This window comes from Mus caroli, unplaced genomic scaffold, assembly GCF_978045245.1.
Source record: "Mus caroli unplaced genomic scaffold, Mus_caroli_1 scaffold_11, whole genome shotgun sequence".
Lineage (NCBI taxonomy): Eukaryota > Metazoa > Chordata > Mammalia > Rodentia > Muridae > Mus > Mus caroli.
The window spans coordinates 58256970-58281543 of NW_028227266.1; the positions used below are offsets into that span (position 1 = coordinate 58256970).

A 24574-nucleotide genomic window follows, 5' to 3' on the forward strand; every position below is an offset into this window, starting at 1 on the left:
AAAACTTTATTTCACTACAAATTGCATTTATGTTACCCTTCCCTCTAATCAAAACTGACCGAAAATGGATGAAGGCTTGTGATTCAACTACAAAGAAGTGTCTGCTTGAAATGGTCACACCCATCTTTTACCAAGAAAAACAAAAGAACCCCAAAACCTAAGGTACAGTCTTCCCATTTAGAATGTGGCAACATTGTATCTGCTTTCAAAACTCTGCGGAATGAAGACTAGTGTTAACAGTTGGGAAATTAGAAAATACTTTGTAGGGAAAAAATTGTTAATGGCTCCAATACTACAAAATTAAATACATACACGACTGAGTCAAAAACCAGTGTTGACTCCTGCATAGATAATGGCTACACGTAGGTCAGTTCTGCACTAATTACCTTGGATTGGTTTGCTGCGTCCAGGTTCAGGCATTTTAAAAGTGCAGGATTCGAGACTCAAAGTATTAACATGGGTCCAATCTGGCCCTCCTTGTTAGGAAGTCGCTCTCACGTTCCAAAAAGAGACTTAAATTCTTCCTACCTAGCCTCCAAGTCTGGAACCCTCTAGGAAGCAGCCCAGACCTTCCACCACCCTCTTGCTCCCATCACCCCAGCTTCCCGTTCCGCTCAGCCTCTGAGGGTGTACTGGGGCGGGCGCCGGGAGGGTGGAGAGTCTCCGGGCGGGGCTGGAGGAATGTCCATGGACCTATAAATCTGGGCACCGCCCTGGTAGGCCAGGGCAGATGGGGAGACCTGGGCAAAAGGCCAAAAAGGGAACATTTTGTAGCCGATCAAGTCCTAAAGCAACAGGTGGCGGTGGCGCCCGGGAATCCAGGGGTGGTGGTGGTGGCGGCGGCGGTGGCGGCGGCGGTGGCGCTGACCCGGTGGGCGGGCCTTGCTCCCTCACCACTTCCCCATTGGTCAACAGGATAACCCTTGCGCAATTTTGGTCTGCGATGTCCTTCCGCCACGGAAGGTAGTCCTCCTCAAAAGGGCAACCTGCTTGTCCCGCCTACCCCGAGCTTCTCTCCGGAGGTGCGGGAGCCTGTTGAGAGGCGGGGCGCCGCCGGCCGCAGCCCGGATTGGGCGAGGGGCGGGGCTGCGGAGGGATTGCGGCGGCCCGCAGCTGTGATAACCTTGAGGCCCAGTCGGCGCAGCCCCGCACAGCAGCGACTCGTCCTCACTCGACTGACGTCTGCTCTAGGTATCGCAGCAGGAACCGAAGTACGCCCGAGGTGAGAGGGGAGAACCTAAGCCATCTGTCCCCAGAGCCGATGCCCACTGGTGTGTAATGCAGGCCTGCCTGCCCACGCGGGACTCAGGCGCCAGGCATTGAGCATCCCACTCCGGGTTGGGGAGAAGTCACACTTGAGCCCAAGTCTTAGTCCTCCAAATTGAGGGTGGCCGGCTAGCTCCTTTCCCACGGTCTCTCTCTGCTCTCTCTTCCATCTCAATCTGGTTCCAGCCTCTTATCTTACTATTACTATCCTCGCCACCCTGTTCTCGCCCTGCTCCGATGCTCATCCTCCTACATCCACTAGTACTTACGACCTTCATCTTAGCTCTGTGCCCTCATAATTCGGTGCCCTCCTCTTAATCTCTACTTGAAATAACTCCACCGCTCACCCCCGCCCCCCTCCATTCAGCCTCCGCGTTCATCCTTTCAGGTCAGCGTTCTCTTCCCGCGCCAGTGTTCGCAGCTCCTCGTCGCCCCTCCCCCACTTCGATCCGGTCACGTCCGCGCCGCAGCATCCTTTCTACCTCCATATCCTCGCCCCTCCCCCTCGCAGCTTTTCCCCTCCCCCCGCATTCTAGTCACGTCCGCGGACTCCTCGTGGTCCGGTGCATGGAGGTAGGATGCAGTCACTAGCGGTCCTTGGTAATGCAGCTACAAGTTACGTAACTTTTGTATTCCCGGTGGCCTGGCAAGAAAGGTTGACCGCTATTGCTGCCTGTTTTGTGTGCCCGCAGATTTTTGGTGGTGGGCACGGGCCCTCATTGCTCTCGCGCTCCATCCTGCGGCGGATGGGCGGCACGTACTGCGATGCGTCTGAATTACTCGGTCGTGCTGCTCCCACGTGCTGGCGAGGGGGAGGGTGGGCGATCAACCCATACCCGTTCCCGATAGAAGCTGGAGCCGGACGCTACCAGAACACACATAGCCCACAGAGCTCGGCCTAATTAGGGAAGCAGATTTTGTCAAGTCAGTGCTATGAGGAAGATGGGGCTGCATGCACAAGGTGGCCGGCAAACTGGTTTTGAAAAGGCCAGGCATCTTCTAGTCTGAAGGCTCTAAAGACCCAGTAAATACCCAGTCATAGTAAGATAAGAGCTCGACCACTTTTTCCAAATCCAGGACATTGGTAGTTTGGAAAAAGTGAACCTTATAGTGAAAATACAGTCGTGCGTGGAGGCAGCTAGGTTTTGGAATCCAGTGTGATCTATTAATATTCTTAGGTTTGGCCTCTGGTCCTGTGTCACTCCAGGCTGCTAAATTGCTGGTCTCCTTGTAAGTACGGGGCATCCTCGATGTAGTGACTAACCTCGGGTGAAATATCCAGAAGGGCTTGCATATATCCTTTTGGTCAATGAATGAAGTAGTTACTTTGAAGGCCACCAACTTGAGTCTGTCTCCTTACTATTTTTATGCACGTTAGGGGTAAGCTTGGGGAGGCAGGTAGGCTCTGAATACCCAGTATGCCAATGGAAACAAATTCTCCCTGGAATCCCATAAGTGTTTACAAAGTAATGTTACATTGCAACTCTCCTGAGAAAGAGCTATCTAAAGGGAGAAAATCTGTGCAGCCTTTGTCTTTGGCTGTGAGGGTAGAAACAAAGAAACAGGTACCCAGATAGAAGCCTTCCTGTCCTCTTTGTTTCAAGTAAGCCTTTTATGCCTTCTGGCTTGTAGGAAGTTAGGTTTGGTACTGTTGCCCCAACCGGGGGGGCGGGGTGGGGGTGGGGGTGGGGGGGCTCAGATCAAGACTCAAGGTAGCATTGTTAGCAAATAATTTGCCCTCTGATGGCCTGATTATGCTGTAGTTAAGGCAGTGAGGGTGTTCTTTGGGAAAGTAGTGTAAACCATCACCGGGTCTGGGTAAGATGACTCAACCTTTCAACTTTGCGGCTTTTGAGAAATTTTTCTTCCTTGGGTGAGTGAGGGGACCACACTTGTTTTCCGAAGTGTTGTAAGGTTCCCTCTTTTTTAGTGAGTCAAATAGCGTGCATTTTCCCTGAATTAAACATGTCTCACTCAGACTGAGTGTGGTGGTTCGGCTTTAATCCCAGTACTTGGGAGGAAGGCCTGTGAGTTTGAGAACATGTAGGGGGTGATACCCTGTCTCCAAAGGTGGTGGGTATCACCTGAATGAAGGTGACCATAAGAGGAAATGTGGAGTGGCTGCTTCTAGTCCGCATATTTTCATTCTTGAATGATTGGCACAGCAGCTTTTCATAGAACAACAACCAGTATCCAGATTGGCAGTTTCGATGCATTTCTGAATTGTTGCTTAAGCCAAACTATAGGAATACTAATCACTTGCTTCATTTTAAGCATTATATTTTAAATTATCTAATTTGTAGGGAAGTTTGTTCTGCAACGAGTTAAGAACTGTTTGCCAGCACTCAGGAGGCAGAGGCATGCAGATCTGAGTTTGAGGCCAGCCTACTCTACAAAGTACCAAGACAGCCAGAGCTACACAAACCCTGTTTTGGGGGTGGGCGTTGCGGGAAATGTATCTCAACCAGGTGTAATGGCCCTTGATCCCTTTATTCCCAGTGTTCTGGAGGCAAACTGGCAAATGACTTTGAGTTTAGTCCAGCCAGTGAGTGACTTGGCACATTTCATAGCTGACTCCAAACAGATTTATGGGGGCTGGATATGCCATCTGTGTTATATGAACGTGCTGGTCACAGGAAACGCTGTTTTATTTCTTAAAGCTGTTGATTGCTTAATATTGAGTGGAAAGGATAAGGAAGCGGCTATGGACAGAAAGGTAGAAAAAGCGTTTCTTGCCTTAAACTCACATTGGGTTTTCAGCATCTTTAGCTTTTCTGCAGCAAGTCAACTTGAGTTGGGCAAGAACTAAGCTGGAGATTGAGGTAGAGGAAAATGACTCATTTGTCTTTCAGTTTCTCAGTCATCTCAAATACCCACAGGCAAGTTAACTGGTGAGTTTTTTTTTTTTTTTTTTTTTTTTTACTGCTTCTGGTAAAGGACCGAGTCATCTCTGTAAACTGCACTCAGAGACTATAATAGGAGTAGATGACTGTATGACGAAGAACATTCTTCTGGAACTTTCGTGGGTCTTGAAATTTTTACCAAGAGCCAGACTTACATTGGCTATGTAGCAATCAGGAGAGGTGAGCCCCACGTGCTTCGTGGCCTGCGAAACTGCTGGATCTTAAGGCCTAGTGTAACTACTCAGGTTTGGAGGTGGTCTCAGGGCACCACCAGCTGTCTCGTGAGGCCACACCCCTACTGTGGTTTGTGCCTGTCTGCACGTAGGAGGGAGGTCTGGGCTGCAGTACCGTAAGTGGCCTCTAGGGAGCTCTGAGCATCTCCTGAGGCCTGCCTCCAAAGGAAGCGGTATTCCTTCCAAATGTGTGAATAACCTACAGGCCTATTTTGGCCTTAAAGTACTGGTGTCTCCAGTGTAAAAGATTTTACCCTTTGCCATGCCCACTTTGGAGGAGTCAAAGGTTTGATTTCGATGTAGAGAAGGGCTGGGCGTGGTGGAACGTATTTTTAATCAAAGAGAGACAAGACCGTCAGGATTTGTAGAGTCCTTGTCTCAAAAAAAAAAAACAAAAATAAAGTAGGGAAGGGGCTGGCAATGTAGATCTGATGGAATTTTCTTCCTATCATGCACAAAGCCGTGGCCCATCCCTAGTACTACATAAAACGTACACGGTGTAGCACGTGTCTGTAATCACACTGAGCAAAGGACAGTGGGATTGGAGAAGTTGTGAGTTGGAAAAACCAAAATGGACTATGAACTGAATAAAATCAGAATGCTATTTAATTTTTTTTAAGATTTATTTATTATATGTAAGTACACTGTAGCTGTCTTCAGACACACCAGAAGAGGGCGTCAGATCTTGTTACGGATGGTTGTGAGCCACCACGTGGTTGCTGGGATTTGAACTCCGGACCTTTGGAAGAGCAGTCGGGTACTCTTACCCACTGAGCCATCTCACCAGCCCAGAATGCTATTTAATTAAGTTTTGGAAACTATAAAGATTAAAAAGTTGGTGTTGATGCTAAGTTCTGGGTGGGAGAAATCGAGTCTTTAGATCCCACTTCTTGGGGAATAGGCAGTCGTGCAAGCCTGCGGGCAGAAGTAGTAAGTAGGTCAGGGCTCTTGGACAGCTGGTGCTGCCTTCCTTCTGACTTTAATCACCCTACCCCCAACTGTGGCTCCGGGCTGAGCCAGTGCCTCCTGTTGCTGAGACCATTGTGCATTCTGCTTACACCTGGTTCTCTGGGCTTCTGAGCCAGGGTCCAGAGCATGGGCAGCATTCCCGGAAACACTGGCCCTTTAGACTGCTAAGGAAGACCGCATGTGCCAACCGACCAGAAACTTCTGCAAGTCACCTCCTTCCTGCTCTGGCTAGTTCTCTGCTCTGCACAGCTGAGCTAGAAGCCAGGAAATCCCTTGCTTAGGACTGTTAGGTTAAGATTAAATAAAGAGCTGGTTTTTGCTTATTTCTTTTTTTATCTAGTTGTTTTGACCTCAGGAATTTTAACTTGACTCCACCAGGTGGTATCCTAATACACCAGATCTTTTCTGAGAGAATTTGCTCTCTGGACATGGTAGCACATGCCTTTAATGGCAGCACTCAAGAGGCTAGCTTGGGCTAGATAGTAAGACCTTGTCTTAAAAATCAAATAAGCTGGGCCGTGAGGCAGGCAGATCTCTCGGTTTGAGGTCAGCCTGGTCTATTGAGTTCCAGGACAGCCAAGGCTACACCGAGAAACCCTGTCTGGAATCTGACACCCAACCCCCAAAATATCTGCTCAAGTAATCTGTACCCTTGATAACGTACATTTAATTTTGTTGTATTCTGGGTACTGTGCTCCAGGCCTTACCAGTTTCTGGGGATAGAACTGTCACCTGCTTTGACCCTGGTGTTGGCTTCTCATTAGGGTCTCTGATAGCTGGACAGCAGGGTGACCAGCATGTTGCATGCCATCATTCAGCCTTTCTGATGGATGAAGCTAGATGATCTTGGGTACTGGGGAAAGTAGGCTTGGGGTGACATCAGAGAAAGGTTGCTACAAAGTCCTGTTCCTAGGCCAGGCTGCTTTATTGGGGCAGCAATGATTTGGACCTACGTGAAGATGTAATTGGTGGAGTGAGGCATGACCTTCCAAGAGTGTTGGCTCTAAGAAGCAGGGTGGCACCAGGCATTTTTGGTTTGGGGATTTTTTTTTTTAATGACCTTTGTTCCTGACACGAGGGAGATGAATGTGAAGGGCCAAGGAGAACTGCCTGAGACAGGAAAGGGCAGAACCAGGATCAGAGCCAAGCTGGGCCTGTGCATGCTCCAACCTACAGCCCAACTGAGGCCTGGGCTGGTGTCTCCTTTCTCACAGAGGGGCAATGGCTCTGAAGAACATCCTGCTTCAGGGGCTCAGGTTCAAGAGTAAGGCTTCTGCCCCAGGGCATGGTATCTGCTGCTGTCGTAGGACACACCGGGTTTCTGCTGCCGGCTGGAGGTTGGCTGTGCATGTGGGTGCCTCCTGAGGAGGAGGATGCTGTAGTGAGTTGGCTGGCATGGGTGGGGCCGCACGCATGTCCTGGCAGTCACTGCTATCTATACAGGTATTTGGCCAATAAGGCAAGTCCTGCCCAGGGGCCCACCTTACCTTAAGGAACAAGGCTGGAGCTGCTGTCCTGGGCCAGAAAAGACTTCTAAAAGGATGTTCTATTTATACTATTCTATAGATAGGTAGTTGGCTGGAGTTGTGGGGCTCAGGAGGCCATGGGATGGGCAGAAGAACTGTGGGAGGGTGGGGCTCCAGATCAGAGCCTTGGGAATGAAAATATAGCTGGGTTCTAAGGATGAGGTTGGTAGGGGACTTGAAACCCTTGTAAGGTTTGTTAGAAGTCTATTTAATTGTGTCCATCCATTGAGACACATGTATTTATTTCCATTGGTCACTTTGTATATGGTAGCGAGGTAAGCCTACTCTGCAGACTTTAGCTTTAATTCTAGGTAGAGAAATGGGTTGTGTGTGTGAAATTTTACCTGCTTAATTGCATCCTGAGCCCTGGAGGGCAGCAGTGCTTGTCTGTTGGAACATCCTTGTTGCACAACAAAGTTTGTACTGTCAAGCCTGAGACCAGTCAAAACAGGAAAAGAAAATTGCATGGAACTGATAGGCTGTGGTCATGAAATTTTTCCATGGATTAGCCACACACTTTTGGGAAGGTGACTTTTATAGTCAGTGGATTAAGTTGCCCTTCCTGGGTCAGTGAAGCTGCCCTGCTGAGCACTTTTGAGGGCATAGAGAACACGCATCTATCACTATATTTTAGCAGGGTAATTCTGAAGGACACAGGGCTGATGTGGGGAACTTCACAGTGAGCTTTATAGGGTGCATGGGGATAAATGTGTCATTTTCAAAGACTGTACTTAATTTTACATCAACAGTTTTATTAATAAAGGATATTCTGGGCAGACAGAAGTAGGTGGGTTTTGTTGGAGACCACTCTGGCCTATGTTGTACCTCCAGGGTATTTCAGGGATATGTAGTAAGATGCTGTCTCAGGAGAGTAGGGCAGTAACGTTGTGATACATGCTATCATCCAAGGTAACAAAAAACGGAGCAGAGAGGGTCAGTGAGATAGCTTAGAGACACACACAGGAGCTTGCTTGCTTAGACTCCAGTGCTTCTGTCCCCAGAACCTGAGTGGTGGGAGGGGAGAGCACAGTTGTGGTCCTCTGATCCCTGCAAGGTGCCCACCCTTAAAACTAAATAGTAAATTTTGGGTATTGGGGGAATAAAGTACTTCAAGGGATCCAGTAAGGGGTCACTTTTACCACTGGGTTTTTTATTTATATCTTCTCCACTGTATATCTGTTTTAATGTAGTTAGCAGCAACTTTTGCCTTGCTATTAAGATCATTACCACAAAGAGTTTAGTCATATTTAGCTTTCACCTTAATCCTTGTAGCTCTTCAGGGCAAAGCATACTCCACTCTGAGCGATCTTTCCAAGTGAGGCCACCAAGCCACACTGAGTCAACAAAACAGCAATATGCCATCAGAAGCCCAGACCCAGAGAACCAAAGGTATGACCTGATCACTGGGCCTCACTCAGGCAGGGATTTGCGAGAGCACACTCATGTCTCAGATGGGAAGAACGGCCTGGTGGCTGGCTTTTTCAGTAGTTTTCAGACACTGTTCTGGTGTCTGTCCTGCTCACTTGTCCCATCTCGGTCACAGCAAGGCCTTTGTGTCTCACTGGCTTGGTGTACCATCTGTACTGTCCCTTAGCGGCCTCTTAACCTAAGCCTGGCTGGGAGCCGTGAGAGTTTGCCAGTTGTGTTTGTTAGGGCATCCTGTTGTCCGCAGGACTTCTCACATTTGGGGAGAGGGAAAACCAGGCAGAATTGATCTTGTAAGAGACCTGGAGTTCATTTAACAAACAAGGTGCCGGGAGGCAAGGAGGCAAGAAGCTAAGACTCGGGAGAAGTTGACTTGACATCTTGGTCTGATGTGTCTTGTAGAGTTAGGAATGAACAATGTTGGCCACTGGTTTCTTCCTTCCTTTAAAGGTTCTCAATTCTGCAAAGAATGTAGTGGTTGCACCCCTGTAATCCCAGCACCCAAGAGCTGGAACATGAGACTGTCATGAGTTCAAGACCAGCCTGTGCTACATATGAGAACTTGTCTTAAAGTTTTTCATATCTGCAGTTGAAGACTTACAGGCTTCTGGTATTTGATCACTAGTGGGTGGCTGAAGGCTCAGGTTGCAGAGACTGACTTAGGTACATACTCTCCAGGCGTCCAGAAAAGCCATAGTTCCGGGAAGAATGGGGTCCTCGACTGAGGAGACAGGGAAGAGCAAGGATATGGAGATACTGTGGAGCACAGGCTGAAGACTTTATGCTCAGGAGTTGGAGAGGAGCCTTGTGGCCTGAAAACTCGGATGAGAAAGAATGTCAGCTTCATTCAAGTCTGCGAGCTACAGCCCAGAGCTCTCCCGAGCGAGCGAGAGTCCTGTCCTCTAATGAGCTGGCTGTCCAGCTCAGTGAGCACTTAGTTGTAATGAAGTAAAAGCAAAGGTCAGGACAGCTGTTGGGGTTGTGACCTGGGTGGTTAATTGCCTGGAACAGATGTTCAGACTACTGGGTGCTATACCTATCAGATGGAGAAAGAGGCTCCAAATAGCCAGACCTGAGGCTGGGGAAGCTAGCAAGGTCAGCCTAGGTTTGCACAGTGGATTTCAGGCCAGTGTAGAGTAGCTGCTGTGTGTGATTCCATCTCCTAGGTTGTGGAAGACTCCTTGGTGAGGCTGTAATGACTTTGGGGCCATTTCAGTGCCCTTGTGCAAAATTTGCTTTGTATGTCTTGTAGGTGGTACTGTGTTTTTTTGTTTTCGTTTATTTTTTGCTAAAGAATTATGGACTTTTGCTTCCTGCCCAGAAGAACTGTTTTGTTCCCTGTAATTTGGACCTTGTGTCTGATAGAAGCTAAAGAATACATTTAGATAGACCTAGGACTTTGGGAGTAAAAGAAAGGCTTTGGGACAGGGTTTGTCTCGTTTGCAGGACCACTTTAGGTTTGGGTGAATGAGATAGAGAGGCAGGCCATGCTGAGTGCCCTACCAAAGCCGATACTGGAGACTTGACATTATCATGATAGGCTTCCCAAGATGTTTGTGTGCTGACATACTAGTTAGAACATGCGCTGTGTGTGGGGGGGTGGGTGTTTCTTCCTGTAACTTTGGAGGTTTCCTTGTGTGAGTAAAGTGACGTTCTTTCTAGGGTTGATGAGAAAGCTCTTAAGACAAGGTGACAGCCCGTGTGAGAAGCCTGCTTAAACTGCCTCCCAGGGTGTGCGCAGTGGGTAGGGAGTTGCTCTTGTTCACCAAGGTCTTTGCTGTTTGCCAATAGTCACAAGAGCCCTTTGCCCAATTTGAGTAGCACCCACATAGCCAGCACGTGCCAGGCTTCTATGCTGCTTGTGCACAAAGCAATCTTACTGGGTTAATGTGTAAGCAGGAGACAGCTTCCTATGCCAAGTGCCTCATTAAGCAGTGCCTAATCTAATTGCACTCTTCAAATCTCCGGGATCCAGGACTTCAGGAACCATGCCGAAGCCACACAGTGAAGCAGGCACTGCCTTCATTCAGACCCAGCAGCTCCATGCAGCCATGGCTGACACCTTCCTGGAACACATGTGCCGCCTGGACATTGATTCTGCCCCCATCACGGCCCGCAACACTGGCATCATTTGTACCATTGGTGAGTGTGGCCCTCCTCTAAATGTGGGGCTTCTACCTGACTTAAAAGGCATAATAACCATTGCAGAGCTAACCTAGGTTCTGAGTGAGGCACGGTCCACATTTCTAGGGGAGTAGAGGTCTTGGGAATTGGCCATCAAGAAGAATTAGTGTGCTTTTTCTGCAGTTGGTGAGATTCAGGGGTGGTCATCTTTTTCATATGCTGTCACCAACAGCATTCGGGAGACAGGCATCTTGAAGGCAGAGAAAACGGTTGCCCTCCACTTTTCTGGCTCTGTGAGGCGCTGCAGAATTTGTAGAGAATGTTAGTGTTCCCGCATAATTAAGAAAGTGACTAGTACAATAGTCTTTTCTGTACTTTGGAAAGACCTTTCTCTTAATTTGTGAAGGTAATTAAAAGCAAAGGATGAAGAATTGTTTAAATGTTGAGCAAATTTCAGACATTTTTCCTACCTGAGTCATGATTTTCTTCCTGTGGATCTAAATGTTTCTTGATAGGGCCTGCTTCCCGATCTGTGGAGATGCTGAAGGAGATGATTAAGTCTGGAATGAATGTGGCTCGGCTGAATTTCTCTCATGGAACCCATGAGGTGAGCGTCAACGAGATCTAGGAGAATCAGAGATTCGTTAACAGTCGTACTGCAGGCAGGCGTGAGTCCAGGGGTCTCAGTGAACGGAATGTTGCTCTAGAACATCGCCGTTTCTCTCTGGCCAACTTCACTGGAATAGAAACCTGGCCTGCTTTGTCACCCACCGACCAGGGTTAGCCCTACTGTCAACTTTTATGAAAGAAGGCACGTAAAGGTTTAGCTGGAAACCCTAGGCCATCAGATGTCTTGGCCCCCATGCTTCAGAGTTTACAGTGGTTCCTGTGTCGGGAACCAAAAGGTTCTGAGCAGATGGATAGGTGGGGTCATTTTAAGATCTACCTTTTAAATACTTCTCTCTCTCTCTCTCTCTCTCCCTCCCTCCCTCCCTCCCTCCCTCTTCGTCTCTCTCCCTCTCGACAGGGTTTCTCTGTGTAGCCCTGGCTGTCCTGGAACTCACTTTGTAGACCAGGCTGGCCTCGAACTCAGAAATCCGCCTGCCTCTGCCTCCTGAGTGCTGGGATTAAAGGCATGTGCCACCACTGCCCGGCTTTTTAAATGCTTTCTAACTTGACTGTGGATTTCCTCCTGGTATTGGTGAAGGAGGGAAGGAGACTCCTCGCTGCCTCTTGGTTTCTGTGTCCTATTTAGAGTAAAAGTATTAGCCCTGTGCTGTTTGCCCTCTGACCTTTCGAAGTTGTTTGGACTAAAAATGGATGGAGAAGAATGGTCCAAGAAGCGAACCCCTTCTTCCCAGAACATGAGAATCTTCATAGATTCCCTAACCCATATTCCATAAATAGCTTGGAGGCTAGTGCCCAAATGTCATGGGACCTGAGATAGGTCCTCAGGCACCTAAGCAATATTTGACACATTCTTGCTGGGTGTGGTGGTACAGGATTGTGGTTTTGAGGCCAGATTGGGGACTAGCCTCAGTAACATAGTAAGATCCTATTGCAAACCAGGAGAGGTCGTTGTTTTCTAAACTCTGTGGCTTTCCACAGGAGCTCCCAGGAAGAAGGTGAGCCTGGTTCAGAGTCAGAACTAGGGCCACTTGCCATGGTCCTTGCGAGTAGTCTGTTCAGTCAGGCAAAAATAGATTTGGAGGTGCTGACCTTTAGGGCTCTTTAGTCCAGTAAAATAACACCATGCAGCAGGTCTGAGAGGGCAGGGGACAGTGAGAATGCCCAGACCGCTGGGCAGGCCGGCTCTGCCCTTGGTTTCAGACTTTAGGGCATTAGAGATTGGCTGTACTTTTTATATCACAATCTAAAGCTTCACCACGAGTCAGGGCTCTTACTCCTTGTGCACCTTCAGTGAGGCGCTGGGTGGTGCTGGTCTTGGTGATTTCCCTGGAGACCATGGAAACCAAGCTCCTTCCCTCTGACAGGAACGTCAGCCTGCTAGCTGCACCTGATCTTGACAGCTTTGGCGGTGTCTCTTAATTCCCATCTCTTGCTTTTCACATAGTCAAGATGTGTCATTCTTGCTGAACAGGCAGTACTGTACTCCCACACTGGCTTTTAAACAGCCTAAATTTAGAGCCTCTACAAGAACGGCACTGATGGTTGCCAGTCTTCACCATTTGGTTACATGCCAGAAAAACCACAGCTGTGATAATGGATAGCACGACCCAGCTCCCAGCAGTGTTACCATGCAGGGAAGGTTAATTCCACCACCAGACACTCCAATCACAATGCAGCTTTATACACACGAAGCTCGTGAATGTGCTGGGGTGTGTAACTCAGTGTGTACAGCCATGATTCTTCAGTGGAAATTAAGGGGAAAATCCAAACTTCTAGAGGATCTCTAAAGCAAACGAAGGCAGTTGGTAGTCACTATTTTGGGATATCTGGAGCTGGGTTACTGGGTGGTGGTCAGCCTTCGGGCAGCTTTGGTCCTTGTGGATGAATGGTGGTTCCAGCTCTGCTCTAACAAACAGGCTTGCAGGTGTTTTGCTGTGCTCAGTGGTTCAAGGACCAGGCTCATAAAGTGCTGAATTGAATGGTCCATTGTCACCAGTGTCACATGGGATATGCACTGGCAACAAACTATTTTGCTATCTTGGCTCTGAGTCCCAGATAGGAAAGGGAAAAGGTTTTGGGGAAACTTAATTACAAGTGAAGAAAGCAAAGGCAGCTGCACTGGGGCAGGCTCCTGGTCGGAGGAAGTGGTTGTGAAAGCAGGGTCTGCGTGACTAGAGCAATGAGCTGTTTAGCTCAGCCATTGCTCACTAAGTCAACAGCTTTGAGTTTGAATTGCAGTTGGGATCGATAGTGAAAACAGATAGAGGCCGCCAGAGCAGAAGTCTTCAAACACAAATCCTGGGTCTTTGCTTGTCCTGGTTAGCATCCTTTGGTGAGTCCTAGGGACACTGGAACAACAGAAGGGGGACCCACAGGATGGGTTTATAGTCTTCCCTTTAGTTAATTTTGATGGCAGGATTCTGGAACGGTGTGATGCTGTTGTGTAGAGGGAGGCATGGATATTGCTAAGGTTAGGAGATGGGTGAAGGTCAGGAGTCAGACATACTTTTTTTTTTTTTTTTTTTTTTTGCTAATTGATCATCTTTGGCTCCAGGGTGGGGATTGGAAACTGGACAGGGGTTTGGAGGACACCTGCTAATCTGCCCTTCTTTCTCCAGTACCATGCAGAGACCATCAAGAATGTCCGTGAAGCCACAGAAAGCTTTGCATCTGATCCCATTCTCTACCGTCCTGTTGCGGTGGCTCTGGATACAAAGGGACCTGAGATCCGGACTGGACTCATCAAGGGCGTGAGTATCTAGGATAGCTTATTTTCATCTGCCTGGTAGGAACTGTTAGGGGGTCACACTTTTGCTATGTAAATAACCTATTTAGTCTCACTCTGGGGAACGGGTATTTTGTTTGTTTTATTTCTTCCTCAATATACAAATTCAGAATTTATAGAAAGGTGAGAGGTTTCTTTGGACTTTGAGCCATTTGAGCGCCCCCATCAGGGGCATTGGCTTCTTCAGTTCACACTCCCATGTGCTGCTTTAATCCATAGAGCGGTACTGCTGAGGTGGAGCTGAAGAAGGGAGCCACTCTGAAGATCACCCTGGACAACGCTTACATGGAGAAGTGTGACGAGAACATCCTGTGGCTGGACTACAAGAACATCTGCAAGGTGGTGGAGGTTGGCAGCAAGATCTACGTGGACGATGGGCTCATCTCACTGCAGGTGAAGGAGAAAGGTATGTCTGGTACATAGTCTGTGGCCTAATGCCAACTCCAATCCCCAGAGCTCTGGTAAGCACAGACCTCGATATGTATGAAGATCTGGGTTTAATCTCCAGAGGATCAAAAGTCTAAGGTTATTGTTGGTCTGCATCCCTGACCTGTCTGAAATACTGTCTCAGAAAAAAGGCAGATGGGGCTGGAGAGATGGCTCAGTACTGACTTCCGAAGGTCCTGAGTTCAAATATCCCAGTAACCACATGGTGGCTCACAACCATCTATAATGGTTGTGATGCCCTCTTCTGGTGTCTAAAGACAGCTACAGCATATATAAAAAAATCTTTGGGCCGGAGCAAGCGGAGGGTCCTAAGTTCAATTCCCAGTAGTCACATGATGGCTCACAAACCATCTCTACAGCTACAGTGTACAGATAAAATACATTAAATAAATAAATAATTTATTTTAAAAAGAAAAGGGCCAATAACCTACAAAGGTCCAGGTACCTTTAGTCCTCCGTCCTAGCATTCGGGAATCAGGAAGGTGGAGATGTCTCAGTGTAGCATATGTTAGACTACTGGTTATGCCTTAGAATGAGAGTTAAAGTTACTTATTCTAAACACTTTGTGACAGTTTGAGAGGGTTTCCTATAGCTAGCCTTGAACTCTTGATTCTTCTGTTTCCACCTCCCAAATGCTAGTGTGGTGGCGCACGCCTTTAGTCCCAGTACAGAGGCAGAGGCAGGCAGATTTCTGAGTTCAAGGCCAGCCTAGTCTACAAAGTGAGTTCCAGGACAGCCAGGGCTACACAGAGAAACCCTGTCTCAAAAAAACAAAGAATATACACCACCACGTGTGGCTATTTGTTTATTCATTAATTTGAGGCAAGGTTTCCCTTTGTAACCCTGCCTGACTTGGAATTAAACTGTATATGTAGACCAGGCTGGTCTTGAACTCAAAGGTCTATTTGCATTTGCCTCTTGTGCTACCATACTTAAAACTCAAATTTTCTTAGCAGTCTGTGAGTAGGTATTATTTATAGGCGAGAAAACTGACTTGGCTTTCCTGAAGTGTTGGAGCCTATTTTGGGTTTTTTTGTTTGTTTATTTGTTTGGTTTTTGTGTGTTTTGGAGTCTTAATTATGGCTCTAGAGTCATCCTCCTGCTGGCTTCTTGCAAATTGGGGTGATCTTCTGTGATCCCTTTCACACAGGTGCTGACTTCCTGGTGACAGAGGTGGAGAATGGTGGCTCCTTGGGCAGCAAGAAGGGCGTGAACCTGCCTGGAGCTGCTGTGGATCTCCCTGCTGTGTCAGAAAAGGACATCCAGGACCTGAAGTTTGGGGTGGAGCAGGATGTGGACATGGTGTTTGCATCTTTCATCCGCAAGGCAGCCGACGTGCATGAAGTCAGGAAGGTGCTGGGAGAGAAGGGCAAGAACATCAAGATCATCAGCAAAATCGAGAACCATGAAGGTGTCCGAAGGTGAGTCCCGAGACCCTTCCATTGCCCAGCCCTTGAGAGGTGTGGCCATGGTGTGTCCCGGATACCTGCTCAGCAAAATACAGCCTGCTGGGACTGGTCCAGGAGGACAGCTGAATCAGCATCAGGGAGGCCAAGTATTTTTAGTCATCATTTTGGGACCCAGCTGGATACTCAGGGCCTCAGGTGTCCATGCTAAAGCTTGTAGCCTTAGAAATCTTCTGATCTGATGATGGTGCTGCTGAGGAGGGGCCCATTCAGCTTCCCATAGAGAAGCATGATGCTTTAGTTAAGGTGGCATTCATAAGGGTGAGTGGTTTATTGACACATGTTCATACTTGGCTTTCTCCCTACTGCTTCCCCTAGAACTGCTTCTGTGGGTTACAGTGGGCTTAGAGTTGGGGTGGCAATTGTTAACATACACTCACTGTCCTTGGCTCTGTGTCCTTTGTACTGGGCAACTGGGAGTCTCTATCTTGATAAGCCATAGGTGCTGATGACCTTGAGGAGCTGGGGAGTGGGTCAGCTCAAAGGGCAGCAGTCAGTGCCCTTAGCTAAATGATGATCCACTTTGTAGAAGACCCACTGGCCTCATTCTGTCTTTGAAGTGTCGATTAGGGAAGTACAAAACGGGGTGGGGGGGAGTGAGATGCAGACCAAAACCTCCCTGAATTATTTATTGTGGTGTTTAAGACATCCAGCCAGTAAAATGGTTGTGCTGTGGGTATCGTCATATTGTGCTGTGGATGCCCCCTCGCCTGTGTGCCTCTGGGTGTGGCCTTTGAAAGCATCTCCGTCGGGATCCCAGGAGAGTTTGGTCCACACTTTGGTTGTGCTTCCTGTTCTCTATTATCTTTCTCTACTTTACCAGGTTTGATGAGATCTTGGAGGCCAGTGATGGGATCATGGTGGCTCGTGGTGACCTGGGCATTGAGATTCCTGCAGAGAAGGTCTTCCTGGCTCAGAAGATGATGATCGGGAGATGCAACCGAGCTGGGAAGCCTGTCATCTGTGCCACACAGGCATGTGCTATTTCCTTCCTTCTGCATTCTCCACCTAGGGGACCTGGCCTTGTCCTGTCCTTTGGGCACACACAGCTGAGATCTGTGCACCTGCACAATCTTAAGGGAATTATCTTGGCAATTATTACTGAAGATGGCATAGGATCTTCTACCATTTGGTGATGGTCTTTTACCGAGAGCCCTTGTCTGTCCCCTCCTAGATGCTGGAGAGCATGATCAAGAAGCCACGCCCCACCCGTGCTGAAGGCAGTGATGTGGCCAATGCAGTCCTGGATGGAGCAGATTGCATCATGCTGTCTGGAGAAACAGCCAAGGGGGACTACCCTCTGGAGGCTGTCCGCATGCAGCACCTGGTAAGTCCTCCGAGCCTACCACCAAGGCCTCTGCTCACCCAGTCTTTTACCTCCCTCCGACCACGGCCAGAAGAGTGAGGTGTGTGGAGCATGCTCTGCTTCTTGATTTTCATGTTGTGCTCTCACTGCCTGCGCCCCACCACATTGTCCTGCTCTGGTGACCTTTTCCATTACGTAGGCCACATCTGGCTAAAATATTGAAGTCCTAGGACTTAGTCAAGGGATACCTTCCTCCCTCCTGAACACCCAGACGGCAGGGTGGCCTCTATTCTAAAGGAGCCAAGGGTTTGTATTCTCAGCTGTTCCGCCTGGTTTGGCTTCTAATTTGATCTCTTGATGGTCCCATGAGCAGATGCTTCTCTGCACTGCAGGCTGTAGCCATACTAAGCTGCTTTGAGCTGGCCTTGCATGGTGCCTGTCACATGGGACATCTCTTGCTATGCCAGACCCAAAATAGGGCTATAAATAGCTCTGGGCGTGGGGAATGGATGTTGAATTTAGCAGGTTCTGGACTGGGGATTATAAGACTTTCTCTGGGCAAATATATGCTCTTTTTGACTAAGTCTTCTGGTTTCAGTAAGATAGGGTCTGGAGGTCCAGCATTCAGAGCCTGGGGCAGGAAGATAGCTGGAGGCTAGGCTGGACTAGAATAAGACATTATCTTATAGAAACAACAGACTTCCAGCTGACCTGACTCCTGCTGACTGTTGATGGGTGAGGACCCAGAACTTCCTGAACAGAGCAGTTAACTAGGGCATCAGTTAGGTCCTTTGCCTGATGAAAGTATTGTTAGCTAACTTTCTTGGAGCTTTTCTATTCCCTTTTCAGTCAGCAAAGAACCACTGTCCTTTTTGTGTCTCCAGTTTCCAACAAGCCCCCAAACTGAAAGAAAAGCCCCCTCAGGATTAGGCATCTTACCTTGCTTCATTTGTGTACAGCTGTTGAGTAGATTCCATGAACTTCCCATGGTTTATCTGAATTGTAGCTGTAGCCAGATGTGTGCCTATATTGAAACAGACCAGCCGTTTTGTAGAAGTGTGTTATGGCTTGGACTCAGCTGGTCACCTCCTGATCTGATTGGTATTGGGAGCTCCACAGCTTCTCAGTAGCTAGCATGCAGACATTCTCCAGCAGTCTGTGTGCCTTTCTGATCGACACCAAACACCCTTTTCTAGTCACCTTCTTAGTTGTCTTGTCAGAGTGGTCAGGAACAAGACGAGGTATTCTAAAGCGTGCAGCCACATACATGGATTTAGTTTTGTGTAGCTCGGGGTGACTTTATATGACCGCAAGACCTTGCCCAAGGTGGCATTTGATGAGATTAATTATAATTAATTAGTCATAAATTAAACAATTTGCTGTCATAATGAAATGTTAGATAACCCTCTGGGCTCATTGATGTAATCTTTGTATTCTCATTATTTTTTTAAAGGGAATCACATGTGAAAAGTGTGTTTGAGCACAGATTTGCTGTCTCATAGGGCCAGCCAGCTGTCTGTTTGCACCGTGCTGTAGCAGGTGTGGGCAGAGTAGGAGTTAGTTCTCATGTCCTGCCCTCTCTCATGCCCTGCCCTTTCCTTAGAACCTCGAGGCTGGAATTGCATGGCCCTGCTCAGAAGATGAGTCACAGAGTCCGGGTTAGACTGTGGCTGCCCCTTCAGGGGGTGCAAGCTTCTCTCTCATCAGTTAACACTCAGGACAGCTTCTCCCCTTCATCTGTTCACTGCCTCCTCCTGTGTCTAACTGATATAGTTCATGACCTGTAATTAAGAGCTAGGCATCCCAGCTATGGTCGTTTCCTGTCCTTTGGGCTGCATGCATTCCATTTATTTGTAACCAAAAGAATTCTTTCCACTTGCAAATCTGCTAATACTACCAATAAATGTGAGTTTCTAGTTTTACATCCTCTCTATACTAAGATACTTGGGATTGCACTCTCTAAAACTTAGATTTTCTTTCTAATGCCTGGTTTTACTTGAACAGATAGTCTATATATAACACATTTGCTGTCTGTAACGGTTTTAATTGCTAAGTTATAATTGGTGTCTTAAGGCATGCATGCTTTCTCAGGCATCTGCCTCTTCACACGGCTGTTCAGTGTACTGTGTCCAAGTGAGCCAGAGTTGGCCACTGTTCTGTTTAGAACTGGTGCACCATGTAACTTTGGCTCTTTTGACTTTTGATCCCAGCTTTCAGAGCTGCCCAGATGTTTCCATTGTAAACCACGTGCAAGGACTCACTCTTGTATGTAGGCTAAGCTAGATGTCTTGTAACCACACAGCCGTGTGTGGAGGGGAGGCCTAGTTCTTCCTGTAAGCTGTGTCATGAGGCAGTGTGGTCAAGTGGAAGTGGCTCCACCTTGGCATCTTTCCATGCCAAGGTCCTAGGGCCTAACAATATGTCCCCTTCTTAGCTTCAATCAAAAACAAAAGAAATTGATGGTGCCTGCCTGTTATCCTAGCACTTGAGAGGCTGAGGCAAAGAAAATAGTGATTTTTGAGGATAACTGGCAAGTTCAAGGCTAATAGGGGCTATGGTAAGATCCCATCTCATAAACACATGGGGGTGAGATTTTGTTGTTGTTGTTGTTGTTTTTGTTTTTAAAGAAACAAAGGGGAAAGTCCCAAAAGGGTAATATCTTTCCAGAACGGAAGGAACTTTCCTTGTGTTTGAACAGTAAGGGAAAAAGGAGAGCAGCCCAAAATCTCACACAACCATTCCAGGAGCATATGGGCTTTGACCACCCTGCCTCTGCATCTGCCTCTGCATGAAGAAAAGATTTAACCTAAGGGTGCCTTCCTTCCTCTCTGATGTAGATCCCTGTCTTTCCATGTGTTGTCTCTCTTGTTTTTGCCTTTATCCCTCTTCCTTATCCCTCCTACCCTAAACCTTACAGATAGCTCGGGAGGCTGAGGCAGCCATGTTCCACCGTCTGCTGTTTGAAGAGCTTGTGCGAGCCTCCAGTCACTCCACAGACCTCATGGAGGCCATGGCCATGGGCAGCGTGGAGGCCTCTTATAAGTGTTTAGCGGCAGCTTTGATAGTTCTCACGGAGTCTGGCAGGTAGGGCCCTAAGGGCAGGTATCATTATAGGATAACCAGCTTCTCGCGCAACTAGGCCTGCTATATGCCTGAGCCTAGGCACAGCCTCTCTCCTTCAGGAAGACAGCCAAGGTCACCATAGGGCAGGACCAAAGGATTCCCTTGGGCACACTGGAAGTCACAGCACCTGGTCAGGATGGTTCCTGTGGAGTTTCTAATCTTGCTCAGTTCAGAACATGGAGTGGCTCACCTCCTGGCCATTTTTGTGCCCAGGGACATGTTCCTTCCCAGTTGTCTGTGACTCCTTTCCTCCCTCTCCATTTGTGACAAAGCTCTGACAAAGCCCTGTCCCCCCGTCCTCGTCCCTCTGGACGGATGTTGCTCCCCTAGATTGCCCGAGAGGCAGAGGCTGCCATCTACCACTTGCAGCTATTCGAGGAACTCCGCCGCCTGGCGCCCATTACCAGCGACCCCACAGAAGCTGCCGCCGTGGGTGCCGTGGAGGCCTCCTTCAAGTGCTGCAGTGGGGCCATTATCGTGCTCACCAAGTCTGGCAGGTAGGAGGCGGCAGTGGCTCCCTGGGGATGCCCACGCTCAGTTGGCGCCTCTCCTTGGGGATGCCAAGAGTGAGTGGCTCTGGGCCAGTTTAAGGCCCCTGGCTGCCACTAGAGGACTCCAGGCAGCACTCACAGGTAGAGCAAACCAACTGGCTGGCTCCAGTGCACGTTCAAAGCCTGCCTCACAGAGAGCTGGAACAAATACCCAGTTTCACCGTGATTAGTACTGTGGGGCCTTTTGACAGAACACTGCGTGGCAGCTGGGCATGGTGGAGCATGCCTCTAATCTCAGCACTTGGGCCAAAGAGGTAGGCGAATGTCTGGATTTGTAGCCTGTCCAGTCTACAAAGTGAGTTCCAGGACAGAGCCCTACCTCACAAAATAGCTCAGCTGGTAAAATTACTACACAAGCTTGACCCATATTTGGTCTCCAGAAACCATGAAGGCTGGCCCCCAGGTATGCCCAAGAGTACACACTTGGAGGGGTCTCAGTGGATAAAGGATTTACACAATCGTGACAATCTGAATTTGAATCTGGCACCTTAAAGGTTTTTTAGGAGCACTGTCAGTTCTTTCAGAGGCCCAACACCTGCCTATATGGCAGCTCACAACTGACTCCAGTCCTGGGGAAATCTAATGCCCTGGTCTAACCTTCAGACACTATGTATATGTGATGTGCTAATGCATGTTGTCAGAATACCCAGGCAGCTGAAGTGAATGTGCTGTGGAGGGAGAGAGGGAGGTGCCCAGTGTCTATCTATAGCACAATAGATAAAAATACCCAAGTGTGGTGTTGTGTGCCTATAATCCCAGTGCTCATGGTGCAGAGGAAGAAAGAGCAAGTTGTATCACAGCCTCGCTACAGAAAGCCAAACACATGTAAAATCAGTGTGGAGGGCTAGGCACTGTCTGTCTCCCTAAGGCACTGTTCATGAACTAAGTAACAGAAAGCTACTTAGGCCAGGGCTGAGGATGGCGGCCTCTGTGTAAGCTTGGCCATGAATGTTGGTATGTAACTGGAAGCCAGGGATGATGGGGTGCTGAGAAACGGGGACACTATCATTTATAGTCCTGGAGTTTTGAAAGCTCTAAAATACAAGGTCTATGCTAATTCTGGGGTTTCTCTGAAGAGTTCCTGGTTCCAGCAGCTACCTCCTTCCTTCAGAGCCTGTGTATACAGGCCAGCATGAAGCAGGGTATTCATTCTGCTGTGGAATCCCTCAGTCCCCAGTGCCTAGCTAACTGAGTAAGCCTGAAACAGATCGGATAGAGATAGACACTATCATCTGTTACAGGTTGAGAATAGGGGTTCCCTACATTCCCAAAGGATCTTGAATGGCCAGACATTCCTCTTACCATACCTGATCACCACCCAGATTTCTTTTTCTTTAAGATTTATTTATTATATCTAAGTACACTGTAGCTGTCTTCAGATGCACCAGAAGAGGGTGTCAGATCTCATTATGGATGGTTGTGAGCCACCATGTGGTTGCTGGGACCTGAACTCAGGATCTTCGGAAGAGCAGTCAGTGCTTCCAACCACTGAGCCACCTCTCCAGCCCCACCACCCAGATTTCTAAAACCATAGAAATTCTGAGGTTTCTTTTAACATCAGCTGCTAGGACTCTCAAAGGAACAGTATAGTGTTATGGTGAACATTGTTGGCTTCCAGGGCCTGGTAACTCTGCTGCTGTTCTTTGCAGATACCAGAAGTCAGGAGCTAGACACATGGTACTTGGATTGTAAAAGTTGCTGGCAGCTACAGGAGTGGGTTCTGCTGAGATTGGGCCAAAGCTGCCTCACTGCCAGATGGAAGGGTTCATGGTGTGGGAAGAATTCTACCAGCCATGGTCCTATAGGACTGCCCGTACTGAGAGCAGGATAATCATCTTAGAAAAGACAGGACAGGTCTTGAGGGGCAGGCCAGGCCTTGAAACAGTTGTCAGTGGGCAAAGCCTGTGGTCCAGAGTTGAATTAGAGGGGACTACTTTTGGCTTACTGAAAGGGTCTTATGACATGCTTAACGGTCAGTCTTTCCAACCTGTTTCCATCTCAGGAGTGCTCACCAAGTGGCCAGGTACCGCCCTCGGGCTCCTATCATTGCCGTGACTCGCAATCCCCAGACTGCTCGCCAGGCCCATCTGTACCGTGGCATTTTCCCTGTGCTGTGTAAGGATGCCGTACTGAATGCCTGGGCTGAGGATGTGGACCTTCGTGTAAACTTGGCCATGGATGTTGGTATGTAGCTGGAAACAAGGGAATGATGAAGTGCTGATAGACGGGGACCCTAGAACTACCACTTCCTGAAGTCCACCCAGTTGTAAGATTAGCTGGAGCTACTGTCCTGAGAAGGGTGGGGTTAGAGGGTGGGGAACACAAGCTTTTGTGGCCTTATTCCTATATAGAGACAAGGGGGCAGCTGACCCTGACCTTGGGCAAGGATCTCCACTCTCTAGAGTATAAACTGAATGGTGTCCAAAGGTCTCTGCATTCTGAGTTCAGTCTCAGCCCTTGTTTAGGCTAGGAGGCGTGCACCATCTTGTGGTAAGAAGAAGTAACTGGCAACCTGCTCCCCTACCCAGATTAGGATTACTAGGGCATTTATTTGCACCTGCCTTGTTGGATTTGTGTCTGGGTTGGGAAAAGTGCCACCTTGTGGTAGGAGAAAGTAATTAGGACTGGGTGGGGCGTTGCAGTTTTCCTCAAGTGTATACCTCTACTCACCAACCTCCTTTTCCCCCCAGGCAAGGCCCGAGGCTTCTTCAAGAAGGGAGATGTGGTCATTGTGCTGACCGGGTGGCGCCCTGGCTCTGGATTCACCAACACCATGCGTGTAGTGCCTGTACCTTGATGGCCCTCTGGAGCCCCTCTTCTAGCCCCTGTCCCTTCCCCTCCCCTATCTTTCCATTAGGCCAGCAACGCTTGTAGTGCTCACTCTGGGCCATAGTGTGGCGCTGGTGGGCTGGGACACCAGGGAAAATTAATGCCTCTAAAACATGCAATAGAGACCAGCTATTATTCATGGCCCTACCTGAGCCAGGGGTGGAGGAGGAATGCAGGATTGGAAACCCTCTGACTTTATCACAGAAGGGCAGCAGCATCTCTGTACTTTGCTTCTGTAGAAAGCTGTCAGAGAATTCCCAGCTCTAGCCTGGAGTCAGGAGACAGCAAAAGAGTAGGGGCTGAGGGTGTGGGGCCCAGTGTAGATGACGTTTGCCCTGGCCCTGACCTGCTTTCCCAACAGCTTTGGCCTCCCCACTCCTTGTGCACTCCACTTCTGTCACTGCAGACACTCCACTCTCCACCTTGTATTCTGCAGAGTCTCCAGGCCTGTTGCTATAGTGCCCACCTGAATGTCAATAAACAGCAGCTGAAGCACCTGTGTTCTGTTTTGTTTGGTTTTTTTTCTGGGGGTTGGGGGTGGTGGTCGAGCCCTGCCCTCTGAGCAGTTGAGAATGACAACAGCCAGGAGGCCTGGCTTTGGGTGCTATGGATCCACCAGATCACCTTCAGGCACAGGCCCACTGGAGACCTGGAGCTGAATACTTTGGGAGTATACCAAGTGCGGCTGTGTATCAGAAAGCTGATCCGTTCTATTTCAGGGCAAAGACTAGAAAAGTCTGGGACAGGTTCAGCTAGCACCTAGAATGGCGGAATGGTGGGCTGATCCTGCGGTAGAGGCTTCTTGAGGGCGCTGTAAGATGAGTCCCTGCTTGATACTTCATAAAACCCTCAGCCTCCTTAACAGATATACACAAAGGGTCTCTTGTTTTCCTGTTGCCCTCTCAGGAATAAGGTACATAGAAACAAGGTGGGACCCTTCTTGTCCCTGGCAACACCCAACAGCAAAGTGACCTAGTCAGAGGCCAAGGCC

General features: G+C 48.5%; 1 protein-coding gene and 1 pseudogene across 5 annotated transcripts; one reads left to right on the top strand and one right to left on the bottom strand.

Annotated features, from left to right (window-relative positions):
- Positions 1-592: 592 nt before the first annotated feature.
- Positions 593-2511, bottom strand: LOC147002042 (uncharacterized; annotated as a pseudogene).
- Positions 968-24080, top strand: Pkm (pyruvate kinase M1/2). 5 transcript variants are annotated; one of them, XM_021171211.3, is made up of 12 exons: positions 3075-3139; positions 8170-8286; positions 10298-10464; positions 10962-11053; positions 13695-13826; positions 14081-14267; positions 15459-15729; positions 16598-16748; positions 16949-17101; positions 19998-20164; positions 22757-22938; positions 23445-24080. In XM_021171211.3, exons 1-12 carry the CDS (start codon positions 3090-3092, stop codon positions 23549-23551), a joined length of 1776 nt encoding a protein of 591 aa, XP_021026870.1. In that variant the 5' UTR covers positions 3075-3089; the 3' UTR covers positions 23552-24080. The 5 variants fall into 5 exon arrangements, with proteins under 5 accessions (XP_021026874.1, XP_021026873.1, XP_021026870.1 ...); XM_029481621.2 differs by lacking the exon at positions 19998-20164 and adding an exon at positions 20534-20700; XM_021171215.3 differs by lacking the exons at positions 3075-3139; positions 8170-8286; positions 19998-20164 and adding exons at positions 968-1222; positions 20534-20700.
- The last annotated feature ends 494 nt before the right edge of the window (positions 24081-24574 follow it).

Coding starts and splice junctions, on each gene's coding strand:
- Pkm (XM_021171211.3), top strand. CDS start 3,090: ATGACTCAACCTTTCAACTTTGCGGCTTTTGAGAAATTTTTCTTCCTT. Junction 20,165..22,756: donor GTTCTCACGGAGTCTGGCAG/GTAGGGCCCTAA, acceptor TTTCCATCTCAG/GAGTGCTCACCAAGTGGCCA. Junction 22,939..23,444: donor AAACTTGGCCATGGATGTTG/GTATGTAGCTGG, acceptor TTTTCCCCCCAG/GCAAGGCCCGAGGCTTCTTC.